The sequence below is a fragment of the Brienomyrus brachyistius genome, chromosome 9 (genome assembly GCF_023856365.1).
Source record: "Brienomyrus brachyistius isolate T26 chromosome 9, BBRACH_0.4, whole genome shotgun sequence".
Lineage (NCBI taxonomy): Eukaryota > Metazoa > Chordata > Actinopteri > Osteoglossiformes > Mormyridae > Brienomyrus > Brienomyrus brachyistius.
In genome coordinates this window covers 25,667,998-25,691,369 of record NC_064541.1, presented here as the reverse complement: position 1 = coordinate 25,691,369, position 23,372 = coordinate 25,667,998, and the positions used below count along the sequence as shown (strand labels likewise).

The 23,372-nt window shown below is 42.2% G+C and overlaps 1 protein-coding gene and 1 long non-coding RNA gene across 3 annotated transcripts in view; one reads left to right on the top strand and one right to left on the bottom strand.

The window, feature by feature from the left end:
• LOC125748407 (uncharacterized) overlaps nt 1-22,420 on the bottom strand; it is a 59,493-nt gene extending 37,073 nt beyond the window's left edge. Inside the window, exons 1-12 of one of the 2 annotated variants that reach the window (XM_049024447.1) lie at nt 22,354-22,420; nt 16,467-16,597; nt 16,062-16,123; nt 15,186-15,299; nt 14,650-14,763; nt 14,114-14,227; nt 13,578-13,715; nt 13,042-13,155; nt 10,728-10,841; nt 9,350-9,463; nt 4,054-4,639; nt 412-487 (exon numbers count right to left, since the gene is read on the bottom strand). In XM_049024447.1, the coding sequence (XP_048880404.1) occupies nt 412-487; nt 4,054-4,639; nt 9,350-9,463; nt 10,728-10,841; nt 13,042-13,155; nt 13,578-13,715; nt 14,114-14,227; nt 14,650-14,763; nt 15,186-15,292 (1,477 nt within the window). In that variant the 5' untranslated portion in view covers nt 15,293-15,299; nt 16,062-16,123; nt 16,467-16,597; nt 22,354-22,420. The remainder of the gene's footprint in view (nt 1-411; nt 488-4,053; nt 4,640-9,349; nt 9,464-10,727; nt 10,842-13,041; nt 13,156-13,577; nt 13,716-14,113; nt 14,228-14,649; nt 14,764-15,185; nt 15,300-16,061; nt 16,124-16,466; nt 16,598-22,353) is intronic. The other variant, XM_049024448.1, reaches the window with a different exon arrangement.
• On the top strand, nt 16,702-19,827 carry LOC125748429 (uncharacterized). The gene is made up of 2 exons (XR_007399545.1): nt 16,702-17,861; nt 18,764-19,827. It is a non-coding gene; the product is annotated as an uncharacterized LOC125748429 (long non-coding RNA).
• Nucleotides 22,421-23,372: the final 952 nt, after the last annotated feature.

The following is a 23,372-nucleotide window of genomic DNA, read 5'->3' as shown; positions in this document are numbered from 1 at the left end:
CATGGGGACAACATGCAAACTCCACACACATGTGACCCAGGCGGAGATTCGAACACGGGTCCCAGAGGTGTGAGGCAACAGTGCTCACCACGGCACCACCATGCCGCCCCGGATTCATTCTTTCCCTCAGTAAATAATAATAATAAAACTCTAAGACATTTATATGCAATTTTTTAATTTGTGTCAATATCAAACTCCTTCCTGCACCATTGCTTAGTGTCATAACTCACCTCATTGCCAGCCATTTGAGAAGAATAAATGGAAGTGTAAGAAGGCTATTTAATTAAATTGGAACCCATGAAGCATGCTCAAATATTTAAAACAAACACAACTGTTTGTGAGAAACTCCATAAGCTGAATAGGCACACAATTAACTGCAATGTTATCAACAGTTACAGTAAGTTCACTGACCTTGCTTAGGTTCCTCACGTCCTCCAGAAAAAAATTTTGTCTGGAATGTCAATACGCTTGAGTCTTTATATGACAACTAAAAAAAAAGAAAACAGAATATTTGAATATAAAAACATGCTTAAGGGCTCCGAAGACTTGAGACCCAAGAATGGAGGCACATGTAATCTGTGTTTGGTATGGAAATCAAATTTGGATTCACAAGTGCCTGATTCGATTCTATATTGATTTGATTCAATTTTGATTTACTAAAATGTCTTTTGAATAGTTCTTTGAGAATCAATTCATTATGGAGATATTTTTACGTTTTTTTATACGTAACGCGCGTATAACGCGCACACGTGTATAACGCGCCCACGCGTATAGCGCGCGGGAACAAAGGAATTATGTAAAAAAAAATTCTGCATAGCGCGCCCATACGTATACCGCGCATGCTGCCCATTGAACTGAAAACTCCTCCCGCCACCCCCAGACATAGATCATACATAGAAAGACAGAGTAGAGCTAATCAGTATAACAAATCATAATCATGATCAAATCGTTTCATTAGTTTTTTTTTTTGATAGGACATTTTCATCTCCATTAAAATATTAACAGACGACATCAACCATGTAAAACTAATTTTGCATAACGCGCACACGGGGGTTTAACTGTTTGTAAAAACACGTATTATGCGCGTTATATGCGTAAGAATACGGTAATGTCAAATATAAACGAAGGATAACTTTAAATTTTAAATGATTTTTTTTATTTATCCAACCGGCATGGATCACAACAGGAATATGTATTTCAATGCAGTGGGACAGGGAATTATTATGGAAAAATATGAAGAATTCAAAAGATCAATGATGGCAAACAGTAACACGTACCGTGGCTACTGCCAAAGCCGGAAATACATGTTGGTGTGTGTGTGTGTGGTCCAGGTATACATTATTTTGTGGGGACCAGATGTTCCCCACAAAAATTTTTTTTTTTTGACATTGTGGGGACTATTTCTTCAGTCTCCACAAGGTGAAATTCAATATCAATATCTGTGACTGCAATCAAAAAACTAAAAATGCCAAAAGACTTGTATTTTGTTTGGTTACTTATGGTTAAGGTTAGGTCTGGGTAGGGAAGTCTATTAAACTTCTGGAATATTGATCTGGTCAGTTAAGTAGCAGAGGGGGTTGTTAATCAGTTTCAACTGCTTTGGTGTTAATGAAATTAACAACAGGTGAACTAGAGGGGCAACACTGAGACGACCCCCAAAACAGGAATGGTTTAACAGGTGGAGGCCACTGGCATTTTTCCCTCCTCATCTTTTCTGATGGTTTTTTCACTAGTTTTGCATTTGGCGACGGTCAGTGTCACTACTGGTAGCATGAGGCGATACCTGGACCCTACAGAGGTTGCACAGGTAGTCCAACTCCTCCAGGATGGCGCATCAATACGTGCCATTGCCAGAAGGTTTGCTGTCTCAAGGGCATGGAGGAGATTCCAGGAGATGGGCAGAAACTCAAGGAGAGCTGGACAGGGCCGTAGAAGGTCCTTAACCCATCAGCAGGACCGGTATCTGCTCCTTTGTGCAAGGAGGAACAGGATGAACACTGCTGGAGCTCTACAAAATGACTTCCAGCAGGCCACTGGTGTGAATGTTTCTGATTGTTTAGTCAGAGACAAACTTCATGAGGGTGGCTTGAGGACCCAACGTCCTCTAGTGGGCCCTGTGCTCACTGCCCAGCACCATGGAGCTCGACTGGCATTTGCCATAGAATACCAGAATTTGCAGGTCTGCCACTGGCACCCTGTGCTTTTCACAGATGAGAGCAGGTTCACCCTGAGCACATATGACAGATGTGAAAGGGTCTGGAGAAGCCATGGAGAACGTTATACTGCCTGCAGCATTGTTCAGCATGACCGATTTGGTGGTGGGTCAGTGATGGTCTGGGGAGGCATATCCATGGAGGGACACACAGACCTCTACCGGCTAGACAACAGCACCTTGACTGCCATTAGGTATTAGGATGAAATCCTTGAACCCACTGTCAGACCCTATGCTGGTGCAGTGGGTCCTGGGTTCCTCCTGGTGCACCACAATGTCAGGCCTCATGTGGCAAGAGCATGTAGACAGTTCCTGGAGGATGAAGGAATTGATACCATTGACTGCCCCCCACGCTCGCCTGACCTAAATCCAATAGAACACCTCTGGGACATTATGTTTCGTCTATCCGATGCCACCAGGTTGCACCTCAGAAGGTCCAGAAGCTCAGTGGTACCCTGGTCCGGATCTGAGAGGAGATCCCCCCAGGACACCATCCGTGGTCTCATTAGGATCATGCCCTGACATTGTCAGACATACATACATCCACGTGGGGGCCATACAAACTACTGAGTATGATTCTGAGTTACTAATGAAATTTCAGCAAAATGGACTAGCCTGCCGCATCATTTTTCACTTTGATTTTCAGGGTGTCTTTGAATTCAGCCCTCTGTAGGTTGATAATTTCATTTCCATCAAATGATGTGGCATCCTTTCATTCCTAACACATTACCCAGTCTGCATCAGTATAGATATCCAGCATGATTTTTTTCCCCATTGATATCTGATTTGTTTTCCTTTAATTTTTTTGAGCAGTATATGTGTGTGTATATATAAAATGCTAAAGTAAACACTGAAGTGAAAGACCAAACAGGTAATATATACTCCAGAATATTATAAAGAGTGACCAGACAAATTGCAATCTACCATGAAAATACACTTAATCCCAAAAACCCATTTCCACTGCATTTCAGTCCTGCCACAAAAGGACCTGCTGACATCATTTCAGTGATTCTGTCGTTAATACAGGAGAGAGTGTTGATGAGGACAAGGCTGGAGATCACTGTCATGCTGATTGAGTTAGAAAAGCAGACTGGATGCTTTAAAAGGAGGGTGGTGCTTGAAATCGTTCTTCCTCTATTAACCATGGTTACTTGCAAGGAAACACGTGCAGTCATCATTGCCTCCACCATAGCATGTATAACACATATCTAACGGAAAAAAATAAAAATAAAATAATATATATATATTTCCGTTAGATATGTGTTATACATGCTACTTTTCATGTTATTTTTTTTTTATGTTAACAAGGGCAGCGGTGTAGCTCAGATGGGTAACATTGTCCCATCATACCTCCACAGATGGAGGTTTAATTCCTGTCCCTGTTCTGTCAGTGCGTAGAGTTGTCATGTTCATCGCATGATGTGTAGATTTCTTCTTGCGCATTTTACAGACCTGCAGTCAGGTGAACTGATTTATTTAAATAGCCCTTAGTGCATGGGTGTGTCCTATGACACACTGGCATCCATGCCTTTATAGGCCTCCATGACAGTGTTCGAGGTTGGGAGCACTTGGAATATTGATGTAATTCAATTTGGCAACTTCATTTTTATTTTGGAATTCTGGTGCTACATTTCTAGATCATTTATTAAGTTATCTATTAAGTTAATGTAGTGTGCAAAGATCATAAGTGCAAAACTAGTATTTTAATTAGTTCATTGTGATATATTTCATTTGTTTAGCAAATTCCGTTCAAGAAGAAAATAAAAAGCTTCCAATAAACCATGAACATACTGTAATCCCCAGTCTTTAATATGGGACTCTGAGCACAGAGAGTTTCCTACCTTCACAGAATCCTCAGACTTGACAAAGACCACATCATGACCTTGGTGTTGCTCCACAAGACACAGGCTGCAGATGAGAGTCTTCTCCATCTTACAGAGGAACTCCAGGGCTCTGTGGTGTATCTGGCAGAGCTTGTGTTCCAGGTTCTCAGTGGCCTCCTCCAGCCTGTGTCTCTCCAGTGCTGGTACAATGTAGTGCGGCTTCACATGGGTCTCACAGTAGGAGGCAGTGCAGGTCAGACAGGACTTGACAGCTTTCAGCTTCCTGCCAATACACCAATCACAGGCCACATCCCCCGGCTCAGCATAGCTCCGCCCAGGGAGGGTGGGACTGAGTCCTGCCTGCTGGAGCTTCTGCAGCAGCACAGCTAAAGCTGAGTTTGCGTAGAGCACAGGATAAGTTCTGCTCCTCTTTTTGCACTGAGGGCAGGCGTAGGATCCAATGCTGCCTGGCTTCTCCCAGTAGGTAGTGATGCACTGTCTGCAATAACTATGTCCACAGGGGATAGACACTGGATCCTTCAGAAGGTCACTGCACACAGAACACCTGAACTGATCTTCTGTTAGGAGACTGGATGGCAGCTCACTGTGAAAAGCAAGATTATACATATGGGTATTGTACAGAATTGTCACACATTAATAATTATAGCAACTGGACCTATTCAACAGACAAAAATGCAAGTTATTTATCAGAAGGCAGATTAATGAACTGTGTGTTTGCTGTTTAGTCACAGAGCTCCTGGTAAATCCTGTTAACAGTTGTGTGTAAATGAATGTGTTTTCACCATGATAAACCTGGGTTCATATTAGATCAGCAGTTTAACTTAATGGAAGTCTTTGATGCGTTGATTTAAATAATTCAAATACAGATACTGTACATAAACAACTTGAAAGAATTGGAGGGTAGAAAGTGAATCTCATACTCCCCATAATTAAAGCTAATTAAAATATCAGTTATAGAATTTAACTTTCTTATTAAAATGAAAACATGTTCCTTGGATAAAACACATCCATACACAATTTAGTGAAACTGGTCATAGGTGAGTGGCCAGACAATGTGTGATTCACATAGACCCCCAATGAAGATCAACATAACAGATCATGTGACTCCACCCAGACTGGGGAGACCAAGGCCCTGCCCAGAAGCCAGGCTTGGGGGCGGAGCTAGTTTACAAAGTTGGTCCTGTGAGGGCTGCTTCAGGATTTGGCGGTACCGGGAGTATTGTTATAGGACGTCAGGTTCCTGTATAACTGGAGTGGAATGTTGGTTTGCATTGCCAACATTAAGTTAGATTAGCTTCCGGTGGGTGTTTGTCTCTCCCAGGGCTGCCCTTTGTCACCATTTCCCTTCATAACTTCTTTGAACAGAATTTCTAGGCATAGCCAAGGGGTGGAAGGTGTCCGGTTCAGTGACCACAGGATCGTGGTTTTGTTCTTTTTCAGATGACATGGTCCTGTTGGCTTCATTGGACTGTGACCGGCAGCATGTACTGGGGTAATCTTTAGTTGAGTGTGAAGCGGCTGGATGAGGATCAGCACCTCCAAGTCTGAGGCCAAAGTTCTCAGCTGGAAAAGGGTGGATCGCCTGTCCTGGATGGATTACTGTCTCAAGCAGAGTAGTTTAAGTATCCCGGGGTTTTGCTCACAAGTAGAGTTGTGAAATTCTAGGAATTTTCAAAGTTGGAAACTTTCCATGGGAATTAATGGGAATAAACTGGATCAGCCTATAGCAGACAACTTAAATGCAGTTGAAAAAAAAAACACATCCAGCAGCATAATCTTGGTTAAAACAACAAGATTTCATGCAAATTTAACTTGAATTTCTACCCTGCACTGTGCATTCCTCCATCACATGCACAAATAATTTCTGGAATACTGCATACTATTGCAGGACTGTTGAAGACACATTCACACTGAATTTGGGCCCAGGACTACATCCAGTCAAGCAAGTTCTGATCACATAACTAGGTTAAATATATCTGATCTGTAGTATTAAAGTTTAATGAGCAAATGCTAAACCAAAATGTGTTTATACAGTAGCTAGCTAGCCAGTAAATCAGATACGCTAGATGTAAGTTAGCTAACATAATTTCATTGCCAGTTTAACCTTTGGGACCCGATCGCTGCTCACTGCATTAATTAAATTTAAAAACAAAAACTCACGAACCCTTTGATACACAGAAATCACACACATACCATCAGAATCACAACAGCACTAATAGTGATATCATTGTGTAACCAAGTACTTGTGAGTAATTACATGTGCAAGAAAATACCAAAATAAGCATCTGCATTAAAACACACTGTTTATAAGTCATATTCTATGGTGTATTATTCATTCAGTTCACTTTCTGTACCATTTCTGACAGCTTCTAACACCAGACCCACAGCTCTCTGATACGGTCCAGCTCAGCTCAGCTCATTTATTATACACAAAACACCTGTTATGGCCAATAAATAACAAAATGAAGCATTCTATTCATTAGGATTCATCTAGTCATTCATCTAGTCATTCATCTAGTTATTCATCTGGTCATTTACTTGATATTTTCATAGTATTTATTCACAAAAGTTTACATATGCCTGTGTCACGTCCACACAGGCGGAACCTGCTGCTGGCTCCACATCAAGCCCCGCCCAAGTAGGCGGGGCTCTACAGATGTCCCACATTCCGCCTAATGAGGCTCTGACACAAGCCCGGCTCTCGCTATACTCCGTGCGAAGTATTGTGCCATGATCTTGAGCCTTACTGAGCGTTTACTTGTCTTCTATCGTCCCGCAATTCCCAACCTGTTCCGTTTACCTTTTGTACTTACCTTGCCTTGTCTTCTCCCTTTCCCCAGACTCGTTCCCGCACCTGACCCACTCTTCCTGCTGAGACCAACTCCTCCCGTTCCCCTTCCCCTGTGTGTTCTTGTCCCGTGTGTAAGTGTAGGACAGACCTCCCGGCTTTGGACCTCGGCTTACGAACAACGACCATTCTTCTCGTCTAACCCTTTTATCACCTCAGTACCTACACCCTCAATAAACTCACGTTTGGTGTGCACATCTGGATCCCTGTTTCCTTACTCCGGCTGGCGTCACAGAATACTTCGCCCAAGTATGGATCCAGCACACCACCTGTCTATGGAGAGTCGACTGACGGCTATAGAACAGCTCCTGGCAAGTCAAGCTGCTCACGTCCCCTTGCCGGCATCACCACCTCGAGCTGCCTCCACCGCCCCTATCGCCCTTCCAGAGCGATATGATGGAAACCCCGACACCTGCAGGGGGTTTCTGATACAGTGTGGGATTTACGTTGAGGAACATCCAGAGATGTTCCACTCCCCCGGAGCAGAGGTGCGGTTCGTCATCTCTCTCCTCATGGGTAGAGCCAGAGAGTGGGCAACTGCCCTGTGGGCATGTCAGAGCCCTCTCATCGACACCCCTCAGGGCTTCCATCAAGCATTGCTGGAGGTTGCCAGGGGGCCCGGTCAGCGGCCGATTTCTCTCTGGAATTCCGCACCATCGCGGCCGGTCTCCAATGGCCTGACGACTCCCTCATGACCATATTCCGCAGAGGGTTGAACCAAGATTTACAGGATGAGCTCGCCTCCCGAGGTGAGGCTTTATCCTTCGAGGAGTATGTCCGTCTCGCGGTGAGACTGGACAACACCGTCAGGGACCGGAGAAGGTGGAGAGCTCAAACGGAGAGTCACCGCAAGCTTCCTGGAGCCTCGTCTGATGTCCCTGAACCCATGCAACTGGGACGGGCACCTCTCACGGCTGCAGAACGCCGGAGGAGAACCGATAGGGGGCTGTGTCTTTACTGCGGAGAGGCCGGACATGTTCTGTCGACCTGTCCCATCAGACCCCGCCGGGAGGAGAACACCCCTTCGGTAAGTACCCCTCCCCGGGTTATGTCTTACCTCCAGCAATTAACCTTGCCAGTCATTATCAGCTCACCTAAGGGGGGCGAGAGGATTCTTGCTCTCGTGGATAGCGGTGCAGCCGGCAACTTTATAGATGAGACGCTGGTGCAGCCCCTCACCGTTCTCGGAGTTACCGGGGAGAAGATTCAAGACGGTACTATCCGATATCGCACTCAGCCTATCAGGCTTCAGATAGGAACGCTCCACAAGGAGCGGATAGAGATGTATCTGCTTCCCCACACCAAGGACCCGCTGATCCTCGGTCTGCCCTGGCTGCAACTGCACAACCCCCGGCTAGACTGGAGAACGGGTGAGCTAACCTCGTGGTCGCCTGAATGCCTCTCGTCCTGCATGTCTCTGCCTTGTCGTACCTCGCATGTAGAGAGCCCTGAGACGGATGACGTGAGCAAACTACCACCCGAGTACCAAGACTTTATTAATTAAATAAAGTCTTCTCCCTTTCCCCAGACTCGTTCCCGCACCTGACCCACTCTTCCTGCTGAGACCGGCTCCTCCCGTTCCCCTTCCCCTGTGTGTTCGTGTCACGTGTGTAAGTGTAGGACAGACCTCCCGGCTTTGGACCTCGGCTTACGAACAACGACCATTCTTCTCGTCTAACCCTTTTATCACCTCAGTACCTACACCCTCAATAAACTCACGTTTGGTGTGCACATCTGGATCCCTGTTTCCTTACTCCGGCTGGCGTCACAGCCTGTTTGAATATTTCCAAAATTCCCCAGCTTAACTTCCCACATAAAATCTCTAGAAAGCTTCTTCCACAGGGTGTCTGGGCTCAGCCTCAGAGAAAGAGTGAGGAGTGTGGACATTCAGGAGGAGCTCAAGGTAGAGCCACTACTCCTCCACATCGAAAGGTGCCAGCTGAGGTGGTTTAGGCATCTATGTACAATGCCTCCTAGACGGCTCCCTGAGGAGGTGTTTTGGGCATGTCCAACTGGGAGGGGGCCCCAGGGCAGACTCAGGGCATTCTGGAGAAATGGAGGTCTGGGCATTCCTGCTTAAACTGCAACCCCTGTGACCTGGGATATGATATATACCATCGTATCGCACAGTCACAGAATCAGACACCCTAATTTAGTGGTTAATGTCAGCCTGATGTTCAGCATTACTATCTGGAAGAGTAATGGCCTTTGACCTTTCAACTCTACTGCAGACTCAGAGACAGCTGGGTGTAGATAATTTTTACACTCCATTTTAAAATGAACTGTCATAATACAACGTTTCCCTGGAATCTGTGCCAACAGCATAACTACATTTGAGACACAATGTACCACGTCACAAGTCCACATTTCTTACTGTAAATTAATAAGAGTAATTTCTTGCAAATTATTCTATAGCATTTAGGACATAAAGATTAGCAGCCTTACCTGATGTCAGGAAGTAAGTTGCCATCTTTGAATTTCATTGGTAGATCCATAGAGAGATCACTCTTCATGGACAGACAGCTGAGTGAGGGTGGGTCAATCCTCTCCATTGTATGCCTGTGTACAGGACAGACTGAGATCCTGCAGGCCATACAGCTCAGAACTACCAGTGACTTCATGTCTGAGTTCCTGAACATCTCCAGGATGAACAGCATGGACGCCTACTGCTCTAAGCTGAACACTTCATTACTCTTACTGTTTCAGTGTAAAAGCTGGTTATCTTCCCCTTATACTATTATTACAGAGGAATTGTGAAAAACCACTTGCCTAATAATCCTGCACATGCTGTAGAGTGTCACACTAATGCCATTTTAAAACAGTCACAGTACAACTTTTTCTGAAATCTGAACCAGCAGCTTAACTAGACTTGAGACACACTGCACCATCTGTCAAGTCCAAATTTCTTACTCTAAATTAATGAGTGATGTCTTGTGACTTTATCTAAAGCATTTAACACGTGAAAATCACTGGTGGGCGCAGCTCACCAAAAAGTTTAATTTGATAATGCTAAACCAATAAACCACTAAAATGTTTAGTGCAAGCTTGGTTTCCGGCTCAGAAACCCTTGAGAACATAGCCAGAAAGCTAAAATTTTAACCTGCTTAACACAGAAATCCCATCTGTTGGACTAGAGTGATTACCAAGGGATATTTAGGACTTATTCAACTGGGTATCATTGGATTCTATTTAAATCTGCATTGAAATTTCCTTTCTATGATATTCCGATTGTGAGATAGGCATTTTTCTAGGAGAAGCCCTATTGTGTAACTGGCCTATGTTGATATTTTGCCCTCAGTGAAGCCGCTTGGGAACTACAAACATGGCGTCGTTTACCCAGATCTAGGAAGGAGGGTCTCAACTGTTTATTGGTCTCTGTCAATCAGAACCTGGAAAATATAATCGGGGGGGCTGTACCACGAAGCAGAATTTATAGCTTAGGCGGATAACTTTTAGGATCTAAGGTAGTGTAGGCTAAATGTAAGTGAATAAAGATGAAGACCTTTTAAACTAGGGTACCTTAAACATGACAAGTTATCTGGCTAAGCAAGGAATCCAGCTTAGTGTGTCTACACATAGTCAGCAAATAGCGAGCCAGATAGACTATTGCAGACACACGCAGAACAACCGGGAAGAAATACGTATGATTTTAGGGTTTACAAATGTTTTTGACCATTAATAACTTAATTCAGTTTACCTGTTAAAAACATTAGCAGATTTACAGTTAGCGAAAATAAAAATTTAGAGGAAGGTCATTTGTCTGCCAACAGTTTTCAATGTTAGCGGAACCCTGCCCACCGCTGATTAAAAGTAACAGTCTCACCTGGTGTCAGAAGGGATGCTGCCACTGTTGAATCCGATTGGTTGAGCCATGGAGTGGTCAGTCTTCATGGACAGATAGCTGGGTGCGGGTAATATGATCCTGTCCATTTTACACCTGTGTACAGGACAGACTGAGATCCTGCAGGCGATGACAGCTCAGTACCACCAGTGTCTTCATATCTAAGGTCCTGAACATCTCCAGGATGGACACCTACTGCACTGAGTTGAACACCACTTTACTCTTCCTGTTTCAGTAATAATAGCCTCACACTTTTATATGCTTTCTGTATCATGCAGACCTAGTCAGCACACTGTTGTGTTATTTACCACCATCCTTAAGCATTTGCAGAATTATATGCATCAGACAAGCAGAAGCAGTTCAAGCTGGAGGTTTACGGTGAACCTCTGCCTGCATCTCCCTATTATTTAGGTCTGAGTTACATAACATAAACATAACTAAAACCTCAAAACATCCTGATATAAATCATTCACCCTGTAATTCCCTCAACTTCCCAATAATGTTTGACATTTCACACCAATGTCATTTCTGCTAATGTCATTGCGAAGTATTTTGACCAGACAATGTTCAAGTCTAACCTGAGGCATTTTCCATGGTCAACAGACATGCAAGGACATTTCATTGTAGAAATATCGGGGTGTGAAATACACCAGTCGATTTACCTTACATGGTCACATACAGCATCACATTCACTCCATTTTGAAACAGTCACAATAAAACTTTTTCTGAAATATGAACCAGCAGCTTAACTAGATTTGAGACACAATGTACCACGTCACAAGTCCAAATTTCTTACTGTAAATTAATAAGAGTAATTTCTTGCAAATTATTCTATAGCATTTCTACCCTGCACTGTACATTCCTCCATCTCATGCACAGATAATTTCTAGAATACTGCGTGCTATTGCAGGACTGTTGAAGACACACTCACACTGAATTTGAGCCCAGGACTACATCCAGTCAAGCAAGTTCTGATCACATAACTGGGTTAAATATATCTGCTCTGTAGTATTAAAGTTTAATGAGCAAATGCTAAACCAAAATGTGTTTATACAGTAGCTAGCTAGCCAGTAAATCAGATACGCTAGATGTAAGTTAGCTAACATCATTTCATTGCCAGTTTAACCTTTGGGACCCGATCGCTGCTCACTGCATTAATTAAATTTTAAAACAAAAACTCACGAACCCTTTGATGCACAGAAATCACAGAATCACAACAGCACTAATAGTGATATCATTGTGTATCCAAGTGCTTGTGAGTAATTACATGTGCAAGAAAACACCAAAATAAGCATCTGCATTAAAACACACTGTTTATAAGTCATATTCTATGGTGTTTTATTCATTCAGTTCACTTTCTGTACCATTTCTGACAGCTTGTAACACCAGACCCACAGCTCTCTGATACGGTCCAGCTCAGCTCAGCTCATTTATTATACACAAAACACCTGTTATGCCCTATAAATAACACGATGAAGCATTCCATTCATTAGGATTCATCTAGTCATTCATCTGGTCATTTACTTGATATTTTCACAGTATTTATTCACAAAAGTTTACATATGCCTGTTTGAATATTTCCAAAATTCCCCAGCTTAACTTCCCACGTAAAATCTCTAGAAAGCTTCTTCCACAGGGTGTCTGGGCTCAGCCTCAGAGAAAGAGTGAGGAGTTTGGACATTCAGGAGGAGCTCAAGGTAGAGCCACTACTCCTCCACATCGAAAGGTGCCAGCTGAGGCGGTTTAGGCATCTATGTACAATGCCTCCTGGATGGCTCCCTGGGGAGGTGTTTTGGGCATGTCCAACTGGGAGGGGCCCCAGGGCAGACTCAGGGCATTCTGGAGAAATTATATCTCTTGGCTGGCCTGGGAACACCCTGGTATTTCCCCAGAGGAGCTAGAAGAGGTGGCTGTGGAGAGGGAGGTCTGGGCATTCCTGCTTAAACTGCAACCCCTGTGACCTGGGATACGATATATATCATCGTATCGCACAGCCACAGAATTAGACACCCTAATTCAGCCTGATGTTCAGCATTACTATCTGGAAAAGTAATGGCCTTTGACCTTTCAACTCTACTGCAGACTCAGAGACAGCTGGGTGTAGATAACTTTTACACTCCATTTTAAAATGAACTGTCATAATACAACGTTTCCCTGGAATCTGTGCCAACAGCATAACTAGATTTGAGACACAATGTACCACGTCACAAGTCCAAATTTCTTACTGTAAATTAATAAGACTAATTTCTTGCAAATTATTCTATAGCATTTAGGACATAAAGATTAGCAGCCTTACCTAATGTCAGGAGGGAAGTTGCCATCTTTGAATTTCATTGGTAGATCCATAGAGTGATCACTCTTCATGGACAGACAGCTGGGAGGGCGTGGTTCAATCCTCTCCATTGTACGCCTGTGTACAGGACAGACTGAGATTCTGCAGGCCATACAGCTTGGTGAAACCAGTGACTTTATGTCTGAGGTCCTGAACATCTCCAGGATGAACAGCATGGACGCCTACTGCTCTAAGCTGAACACTTCATTACTCTTACTGTTTCAGTGTAAAAGCTGGTTATCTTCCTCTTATACTGTTATTACAGAGGGATTGTGGAAAAGCACTTGCTTAATAATCCTGCACATGCTGTAGAGTGTCACACTAATGCCATTTTAAAACAGTCACAGTACAACTTTTTCTGAAATCTGAACCAGCAGCTTAACTAGACTTGAGACACACTGCACCATCTGTCCAGTCCAAATTTCTTACTGTAAATTAATAAGAGTAATTTCTTGCAAATTATTCTATAGCATTTAGGACATAAAGATTAGCAGCCTTACCTGATGTCAGGAGGGAAGTTGCCATCTTTGAATTTCATTGGTAGATCCATAGAGTGATCACTCTTCATGGACAGACAGCTGGGTGAGGGTGGTTCAATCCTCTCCATTGTACGCCTGTGTACAGGACAGACTGAGATCCTGCAGGCCATACAGCTTGGTGAAACCAGTGACTTTATGTCTGAGGTCCTGAACATCTCCAGGATGAACAGCATGGACGCCTACTGCTCTAAGCTGAACACTTCATTACTCTTACTGTTTCAGTGTAAAAGCTGGTTATCTTCCTCTTATACTGTTATTACAGAGGGATTGTGGAAAAGCACTTGCTTAATAATCCTGCACATGCTGTAGAGTGTCACACTAATGCCATTTTAAAACAGTCACAGTACAACTTTTTCTGAAATCTGAACCAGCAGCTTAACTAGACTTGAGACACACTGCACCATCTGTCCAGTCCAAATTTCTTACTGTAAATTAATAAGAGTAATTTCTTGCAAATTATTCTATAGCATTTAGGACATAAAGATTAGCAGCCTTACCTGATGTCAGGAGGGAAGTTGCCATCTTTGAATTTCATTGGTAGATCCATAGAGTGATCACTCTTCATGGACAGACAGCTGGGTGAGGGTGGTTCAATCCTCTCCATTGTACGCCTGTGTACAGGACAGACTGAGATCCTGCAGGCCATACAGCTTGGTGAAACCAGTGACTTTATGTCTGAGGTCCTGAACATCTCCAGGATGAACAGCATGGACGCCTACTGCTCTAAGCTGAACACTTCATTACTCTTACTGTTTCAGTGTAAAAGCTGGTTATCTTCCTCTTATACTGTTATTACAGAGGGATTGTGGAAAAGCACTTGCTTAATAATCCTGCACATGCTGTATAGTGTCACACTAATGCCATTTTAAAACAGTCACAGTACAACTTTTTCTGAAATCTGAACCAGCAGCTTAACTAGACTTGAGACACACTGCACCATCTGTCCAGTCCAAATTTCTTACTGTAAATTAATAAGACTAATTTCTTGCAAATTATTCTATAGCATTTAGGACATAAAGATTAGCAGCCTTACCTGATGTCAGGAGGGAAGTTGCCATCTTTGAATTTCATTGGTAGATCCATAGAGTGATCACTCTTCATGGACAGACAGCTGGGAGGGCGTGGTTCAATCCTCTCCATTGTACGCCTGTGTACAGGACAGACTGAGATCCTGCAGGCCATACAGCTTGGTGAAACCAGTGACTTTATGTCTGAGGTCCTGAACATCTCCAGGATGAACAGCATGGACGCCTACTGCTCTAAGCTGAACACTTCATTACTCTTACTGTTTCAGTGTAAAAGCTGGTTATCTTCCTCTTATACTGTTATTACAGAGGGATTGTGGAAAAGCACTTGCTTAATAATCCTGCACATGCTGTAGAGTGTCACACTAATGCCATTTTAAAACAGTCACAGTACAACTTTTTCTGAAATCTGAACCAGCAGCTTAACTAGACTTGAGACACACTGCACCATCTGTCCAGTCCAAATTTCTTACTGTAAATTAATAAGAGTAATTTCTTGCAAATTATTCTATAGCATTTAGGACATAAAGATTAGCAGCCTTACCTGATGTCAGGAGGGAAGTTGCCATCTTTGAATTTCATTGGTAGATCCATAGAGTGATCACTCTTCATGGACAGACAGCTGGGTGAGGGTGGTTCAATCCTCTCCATTGTACGCCTGTGTAAAGGACAGACTGAGATCCTGCAGACCATACAGCTCAGTACCACCAGTGACTTCATGTCTGAGGTCCTGAACATCTCCAGGATGAACAGCATGGACGCCTACTGCTCTAAGCTGAACACTTCATTACTCTTCCTGTTTCAGTAATAACAGCCTCACACTTTTATGTGCTTTCTGTATCATGCAGACCTAGTCAGCATACTGTTGTGTTATTTACCACCATCCTTAAGCATTTGCAGAATTATATGCATCAGACAAGCAGAAGCAGTTCAAGCTGGAGGTTTACAGTGAACCTCTGCCTGCATCTCCCTATTATTTAGGTCTGAGTTACATAACATAAACATAACTAAAACCTCAAAACGTCCTGATATAAATCATTCACCCTGTAATTCCCTCAATTTCCCAATAATGTTTGACATTTCACACCAGTGTCATTTCTACTAATGTCATTGCGAAGTATTTTGACCAGACAATGTTCAAGTCTAACCTAAGGCACTTTCCATGGTCAACAGACATGCAAGGACATTTCATTGTAGAAATATCGGGGTGTGAAATACACCAGTCAATTTACCTTACATGGTCACATACAGCATCACATTCACTCTATTTTAAAACCGTTACAGTGGAACTTTTTCTGAAATCTGAACCAGCAGCTTAACTTGATTTGAGGCAAATCGGTCGATACAGTTTCACTATAAAAGCTGGTTATTTTTCCCCTTGCAGTGTGATTACAGAGGCATTGTGGGCCATGGACCATACCTTTACACCTCGGCTTCCTGTGGGCCTGGTTAGTAAGCTGAGGTTGTGTTGTTTACTGACACCTGTAAGTGTTTGCAGAAGTATATACATCAAAAAAGAAGGAACAGTTCACACTGGGGGATTACAGTCAACATCTTTTACACCTGCTGCTTCCTTTTCTTTGATTTTAAATAATGCAATGTTAAACCTAAGAATACTGATAAAAGGACATTTACACTGTAATTTCCTCAATTACTTCCATCCTTGCTGAAAATTTGAATGTTTTAGTATTAAAAGATTATCATTATTTGTGGGACATCAACATTAACTTGAAAACATGGATTACATCACCTACCTGCTAAATTACCATGCATTAATGCTCAATTTCCCAGACTCTTCTACACACAGCACAGCATGTCATCTTACCTTAATCTTTTTGTTTTCACCGTATGCCAGCTTGAGTGGCACTGCAGTTAGCAAGGTCATCTCCCACCTCTGGAGACCAGGGTTTGCTTCTCCACTCCTCTGTCTCTCATCAGCTCCAGACTCTTGCAACCCTGTGTATAGAAAATGAACAAATGACTGACACGTGTGAATTTCCCTGTTGTTTCCATTGATTTTATTTCTCTCTGGCAATTGCACGTACACATACTTACCCCCAAACAAGCTCAAGCTAATTGCGTGTATCTGAAACTTCTGACTGATAACACCTGCCAGGCATGTGGTCAAACTGTACAGACCTATTTAAGTTAATTTCATAAATCAATATTTTGCCCTGGGATAAATTTTTTTTACCTGATCTTACTACTAGGGTTCTAACAGCACATATATTTGTTTTGTGCCATTCAGTTACATCATTTTCATTTTGAAACACACAATAAAATGAAAGAAAACATTTCGACACAGGCAGAACCTAAATTCACAAGTGGATGTTTACGCATCCTAATTGTGACTATGAGCCGATTACAGCTAGTGCTGGTTACAGTCAGTCATAACCAGCAGTTTAACAGCATTCTGGTTCACCAATAAATTACACCAAGGCTAGAGGGAGACAGTAATCGTTAAGACCACTATCATTGTACATGCCTTATCATTAATGTGATAACTCAAGGTCTTTGACAGATTTTTATCGAACTCAGCAGGCACACTGCCGGGGCGCTGGAATAGGACCGATCAAATTCTGAGACAGACGGCACCAAAACTGTTGCAGTGCCACATAGTAATACCAAAAGATAAGGGCAGATTCGGACACATGACCCCATTAGCTCGATAAACCAAAAAGTTTTGCATGCATTGCATTTTATTGATGACAAACTGAAACAATCAAATTTTGAGACATCTCTTCAATTTTAGGACAATAACACTTAGTGACAGCAAAATACTCAAAATGCTCTCATCTCGTGGCAATACATAATGTGATAGGATACACTCTACAGGGTTCATACAGTTTTCAGTCAAATAAATTTTCATGACTTCTCATGATTTCTCCAGGACTTCGAGTTAAATTTGATTCAAAGAAAGATTTTTCTTCAACCCATTCAGGAAAAGTGTTCTTGCTGTTATGTGATCATCACCACATGGCACAATTACAAACATGTACTTTGTGTAGAGGAACCGGCTGTTATGATCTTGCATTCATCCATTGGATATGGATGCACCTTCCATTGCATACAATTTGACAGATATGTATGTCGCTTTTCTCTCTTTTTCAAAGACAGACTATTAAAAGAAGTTGCACAGTTTTCCTAATGTGGCCTAATGATGGAGAGCTGAACAATTATTAACCACACTAGATTATCTGTCGGAGCTATCACCAGATAGGTAATCATTAATGTATTACTTACATCTGCACTAACAAGAAATGACTGAGAGTTGTAATAGTTAGTGCTAAAAGACAAATTATTTATATGTGCTATCATTGTTTATATGTGTATATCATAATTACCCTAATGTGGCATAAGCATTATATGTGACACAAAAGAACGAAATATGCTGTAACTTAAAGTGCACCCAACATTATAGAATACGCAAAGTTGAAATATCAGACGTTATAAAAAAATTATATTGGTATTGTCACGATTTCGCCAGTGAAGCGGGTGATCGCGCACGGGCGGGCAAGCGAGCAAGAAGCAGGCAAGTAGGCGAAGTCGGGGAAAACGGGGATTTATTTAAAGGAATCAGGTAAATGAACACTGGCACTGATATCGACAGACAAAGAACTAAGGCAAGACATGTACTCAAATAGACAAGACAGAGCAAAACAACAAGGTACAGCTGGGTACGATTGGGGAAGCACACGTGGATAATCAGGGGGCGTGGCACACACGAGCTGGGCGTGACAGGTAGTGCCAAAAACAAATAATGACACGGTGTACTTTGCATGTTAACACGTAGGAAGGAAGGTCTTTGTGTGTGTGGCAACTGTCAGCACCTGTGTGGAATTAAGCTAGAATCGACTTTATACCTATTTAATTTATAAAATAAACACTTTCATAAAACTTGAACTTTACACATTCTCTATCAAGTTTCTCTGCTAGCTTGTACTCAAAGCAGAGCACAGGTTCTACATTAACACTTAAATGGGAGTTACTTAATAATTTATGTTATTAATGAAGTACCGTAATTTTATGCATAGATCAGTGACTGTTAAAAACCATCACAAACATGGTTATAAATCACTGAAAGGTACCGCTATAATAGAATGTTCTCTCTTTTTTTCTCAGATATTCGACATCTGAAGAGATATCCATCCATCCATTTTCCAAACTGCTTATCCTACTGGATAAGCCTCAGCATGTGTTTGGACTGTAGGGGGAAAATCCACAACCACATGGGGAGAACATGCAAACTCCGCACACATGTGACCAAGTCGGAGACTCGAACCCGGGTCCCAGAGGTGTGAGGCGACAGTGCTAACCACTGCACCACCATGCCGCCCCCCGGAAGCGATATAGTAAAGACAAACATCTACAAGTTTTTTTATACATTCCATAACCATTCTTGGGCATAATGTACTCTTCCAGACCTGCCAACATTGGGAAATGTTTTTGAGTACCCCAATGGTGGCACTACCGCAGACTCACACTCGCTTGGTGGATGTGACTGGACTGCGCAAGCAGTGACTTTAGTTGGAGGGGCAGCAACTGACGACTGACAGGATGTTCGGCCAATAATGTGCGTATTTCTCCTCACCTCCAATCCTTTACTATCGCTATTCTCGTCATTTTACTGTCTCGAGGCGCCCTGAGCTGTGTATGCAGCCCCGCCCTCCTGCTGCAGACTAGCTCTTTTAAGAGATCTGGCTCTTATGGCTCGGCTCACTTAAAAGAGCCGGCTCTTTCGGCTCCCAAGTGGCTCTTCAGATTTTCTTTGGTGCTTAAATGAATTTATTACCAGAAATAATGTAAAATTATTAGTGAAACGAATTACTATGGTTGGAAATTACACGCAATCATTTTAGCCAATTCCTCATCAGTTGTGTTCTGTTTGCAGAAACTGTCTCGTAGAGCTCTAGGTTGTAGGTCTAGGTGGTTGTGGTGCTGTACTGGATGACGGTGTAGACATTGACAAACTGGCACTTTCAACAGTTGCAGTAGACAAACTGTCACTTTCCTTAGTAGCAGGTTCACTTGCTTGTCTTTTTTCTTCCCACTGCCCTGATGGATGTACAGTTCTCATGTGCCAATGCAGGTTATTTGTAGAGCCTGTTCGATATGAGATTTTAACCTTGCAAGCTCTACACTCTGCCTTTGTATTATCAATGCAATTGAAATGTATCCAAATTTTACTTTCCGTTTCCTGCAGTCACTCATTTTGTCGCGCACATCTCCTTCCTTCCTGTTTCTCTCTCAGTGCGTGTGATTGCTGTATTTGTCTATGGGTGCGTTCGACTTCACACAGCCATTTGCAGTGCTTGCTTAAAGCAGTGCATTGTGGTCCCAACGGTCATGGTTAGATTTTTTTTGTCCGACTTCAGCCAGCACTGCAAAACGTTACCATCCGTGACCATGTCACATGGTACAAAAACCTCACGAGAGCAAGACGACTTAAAGTCGAACGCACTTTGTAGCACCGCCCCTCCCCCTCCTGCTCAGTGCAGACACGCATCGTGTAGTTGACCAATCCGTGCGGGTGGAAAAAATAGAGAAAGAAAAAAAGCGGCTCTGACTCCGGCTCACAGGCAGGAGCGGGCTCCGATCGTTCACTTCGAAGAACCGGCTCCGAGAGCCGTTTCGTTCGCGGCCGACACATCACTACTGCAGACTGAAACAGCACCAGCAAGAAGCGTCAGCGTGACCAGCTGCTTTTTGCGTACTTTAGAGCAACAAATCGTACCGGCGTACTTTGGTGTAAAAATGCGTGCCTGCTATGCAAAATGTGCCTAGATTAGAAAAATGAATGTTAAGTATTTTACATTTGAAATTATTGCTAAACAAAATTGCAACACCCCCAGAAAAAAACAGAGCCATGCCTAATTAACATGAAATTACCCCACTGATTATGCCAGAATTTCAATTTTGCCTGTGTGTTTCCTCTAACAAATAATTATCTCTTTTCAAAGAGATACAAAATAGATATATATATAAAAAACTTTTGTTTTAGTAGTATCCCATATCCCTCATACATTATGAGAAAAACAGTGAAAACACAACAAAACAATCTTAGTAATGGAAGACTCCCGTTCCCAATAAGTTTGGAAATCTAGTGCTAAGACAGATGTTTTTTTAGAATTAAAATTTAGTGTTCAGTGGTCATTGTTGACACATTTTAACTATGCAATTTTTTTTCATTAATCACTTACATAACTTGTTTTTCCACAAATATCTTGTTTGTCATAAAGAGAGTTAGGGTACCTGTCTTGTCTTTCTCCAGGGAAAGGGATGCTTATCTTGTCTCTCCCTGAGGGAAAGGGAAAGCATTGCCCAATATGTTGTGTTCTCATAGAAAGAGCTAGAACACCTATCTTGTCGTTCTCTGGGGGAAGGGATGCCTATCTCGTTCATGAGGGTCTAGCTGCAGACACCTGTAGAGTGGGGCTTCACCCGAAATATGTCACCTCCACAGGAAACACGTGATCTCAACTCTGAGTTACAGCGAGTAAACCCTAACCTGAGCTCCACTTTATGTCCTTAAAGATCACGTATTTCAGGTGGAGATCCATTCTACAGGCGTTTGCAGCTGGACCTTACTCATCTGGTTAGGGACGCGTTGACCAAAGTGCTTTGCAACTGAAACCGCAACCAGCCTCACCCGGACATGACTTAGAGAACGAAGAGCGCATCGCCTGAGGAGAGGGGTGAATTTGGCCAGCTGCAAATGCCTATATAAATTAAATGTATTTTTTATATATATCTCATTCGTATCTTTGCACCTTCTGAGTAGTGAGAGAACAACCAGCTTATAAAGGGAAAACTCTCCTCTCCATTAGAATTAGAAAAGACAGGCAGTAAAGGCATCTTTAGGGATATAAAATCCTAAGAGAATTAACTAAACATATCCTAAACATCTACCATGACATGTTTACCATCAATAAAGGCCACAGATCTTATAAAACCTGCCAAATTCTTCTGCAGTCTGGCTTTCTCGACCAGAGGCCAGAGTTTAGCTCTTGCATCTCTGTGTCAAATCTTCACTGATTTTTATCTTCTGCTTTAGTTTTTAGGAATTCTGCTAAATGCAGTCACGCACTGTTGCACGGTGATTCTGCGGGGTTGAGGAGAATTTATTATTACATTCACCGACTGAAGATTTTGAGTAATCTTTGAGTAAGCCTCTTTAGTCTATTAACCTCCCAGTCCATTTGTATAGGTTTTGTGACACACTTCTGGTTGGCAACCATTACGAGAAAGAGTGGCGAAATAGCGAACCAAAAGTAATCCTGTTATACAGCACAAAAAGGGCAGTTTTCAAATAAACATTCAAAAAACAAAACAAAAAAAACACCAGCAGCACAAACGCACGAAATGGTGTCAAAACATAAGAAAAATCAGCTCCAGCAGACATGCAGCCTACACCACCGGTACCCCGGAACGGCCTCCCGGAAAACGAGGTAGCTCTACCCCATGATTTATTACACAACGCTGACCCAGTATTTTCAGTCCTTTCTATCTGTAACATTCGGGTCAAACGTAAAAGCTAAACATTCTTTTAGAAAACACTGATTTTTCTTTCTCCATGGATTATAAAAACAAGGCCAACGTGGAAGAATGTAAAAAAATCCAGCAGGCATCGAATAATCGGTCCTATGTTTCAACACGCTTCCCTCCAGAATTTAAAACAGAATACAGAGGACATAATTTAAAGTTAAACATACCCTGTCGAATACGACGCTTCCGTTATTCCTGCGTTGTAAGTTTGGTTAATGGCGGCAATAAAGTTTCACTTTCATTTTGACACGTGACGGCGAATAGCGGGTCTTCTCACTACCTTGTCGGTTTTATGATTTAGTTTATTTCAATTTGTTTAAAAATTGTTTGTACTTACAACTTATATATACATAACCCGTTTTGAGTAACGTGTATTTTCTACAAAAATAAATCACTATACATAGAACATTTTATTTATATATAGTTTATTGCACAGTAAAAATGAGATTTTACGTAAACTCCAGCCATCCTTACAATACAGAAAATGAATGTATAGATTAACTTTAACAAATGTGTAAACAAAGCAATATAGTTCCCTGCACTGGTTTCCTGTCAGGTTCAGGTCTGACTTCAAAGTTCTCCCACTTACATATAAGGCACTTAAAGGTCTGGCATCTGTCTGACACAATTACTTCAAGTTTACAAGCTGCATCGTTCTAATGATAAGAAGTTCGCAGTTAAAAACAAAATTGTGTAGTCAGTCGTAGCTGATAACAAATGCATGCTGCTGCCTGCATCACATGAGGGTTTAAAGTGAATCCTTCGTATTCTTAGTGGCTGACATTATAAATGCAGTTTTATTAAGGCACAGACTTACACTGCTTGGAAGTGTTAATGCCATAGACCGCAGCAGGTAGGTGGAGGCACCAGTCAGTATGACATTCATTCATGTACTTACTCAGAGCACACTTTATGTTTTGATTGATCCGTTCATCCTGTACAAATACATTTCTTTGTGAGTAAGCAGTGTAGGAATGAGAGACCTGAGTACATAAACGTAGTATGAGTTACCTGATCGTTGGTCTGGGGATGGTATGCATTAGACACAGCATGCTTCATGTTCAGCATTTTAAAAAATTGGTCAACGACAAACGATTGACAGTAACATTTTCAACATTGTTTTAGTCAAAATGTACATAAAGCAGTGGGTGAAGGGCAAAAAATAAAAGCTTGTTCAAAATGTTTA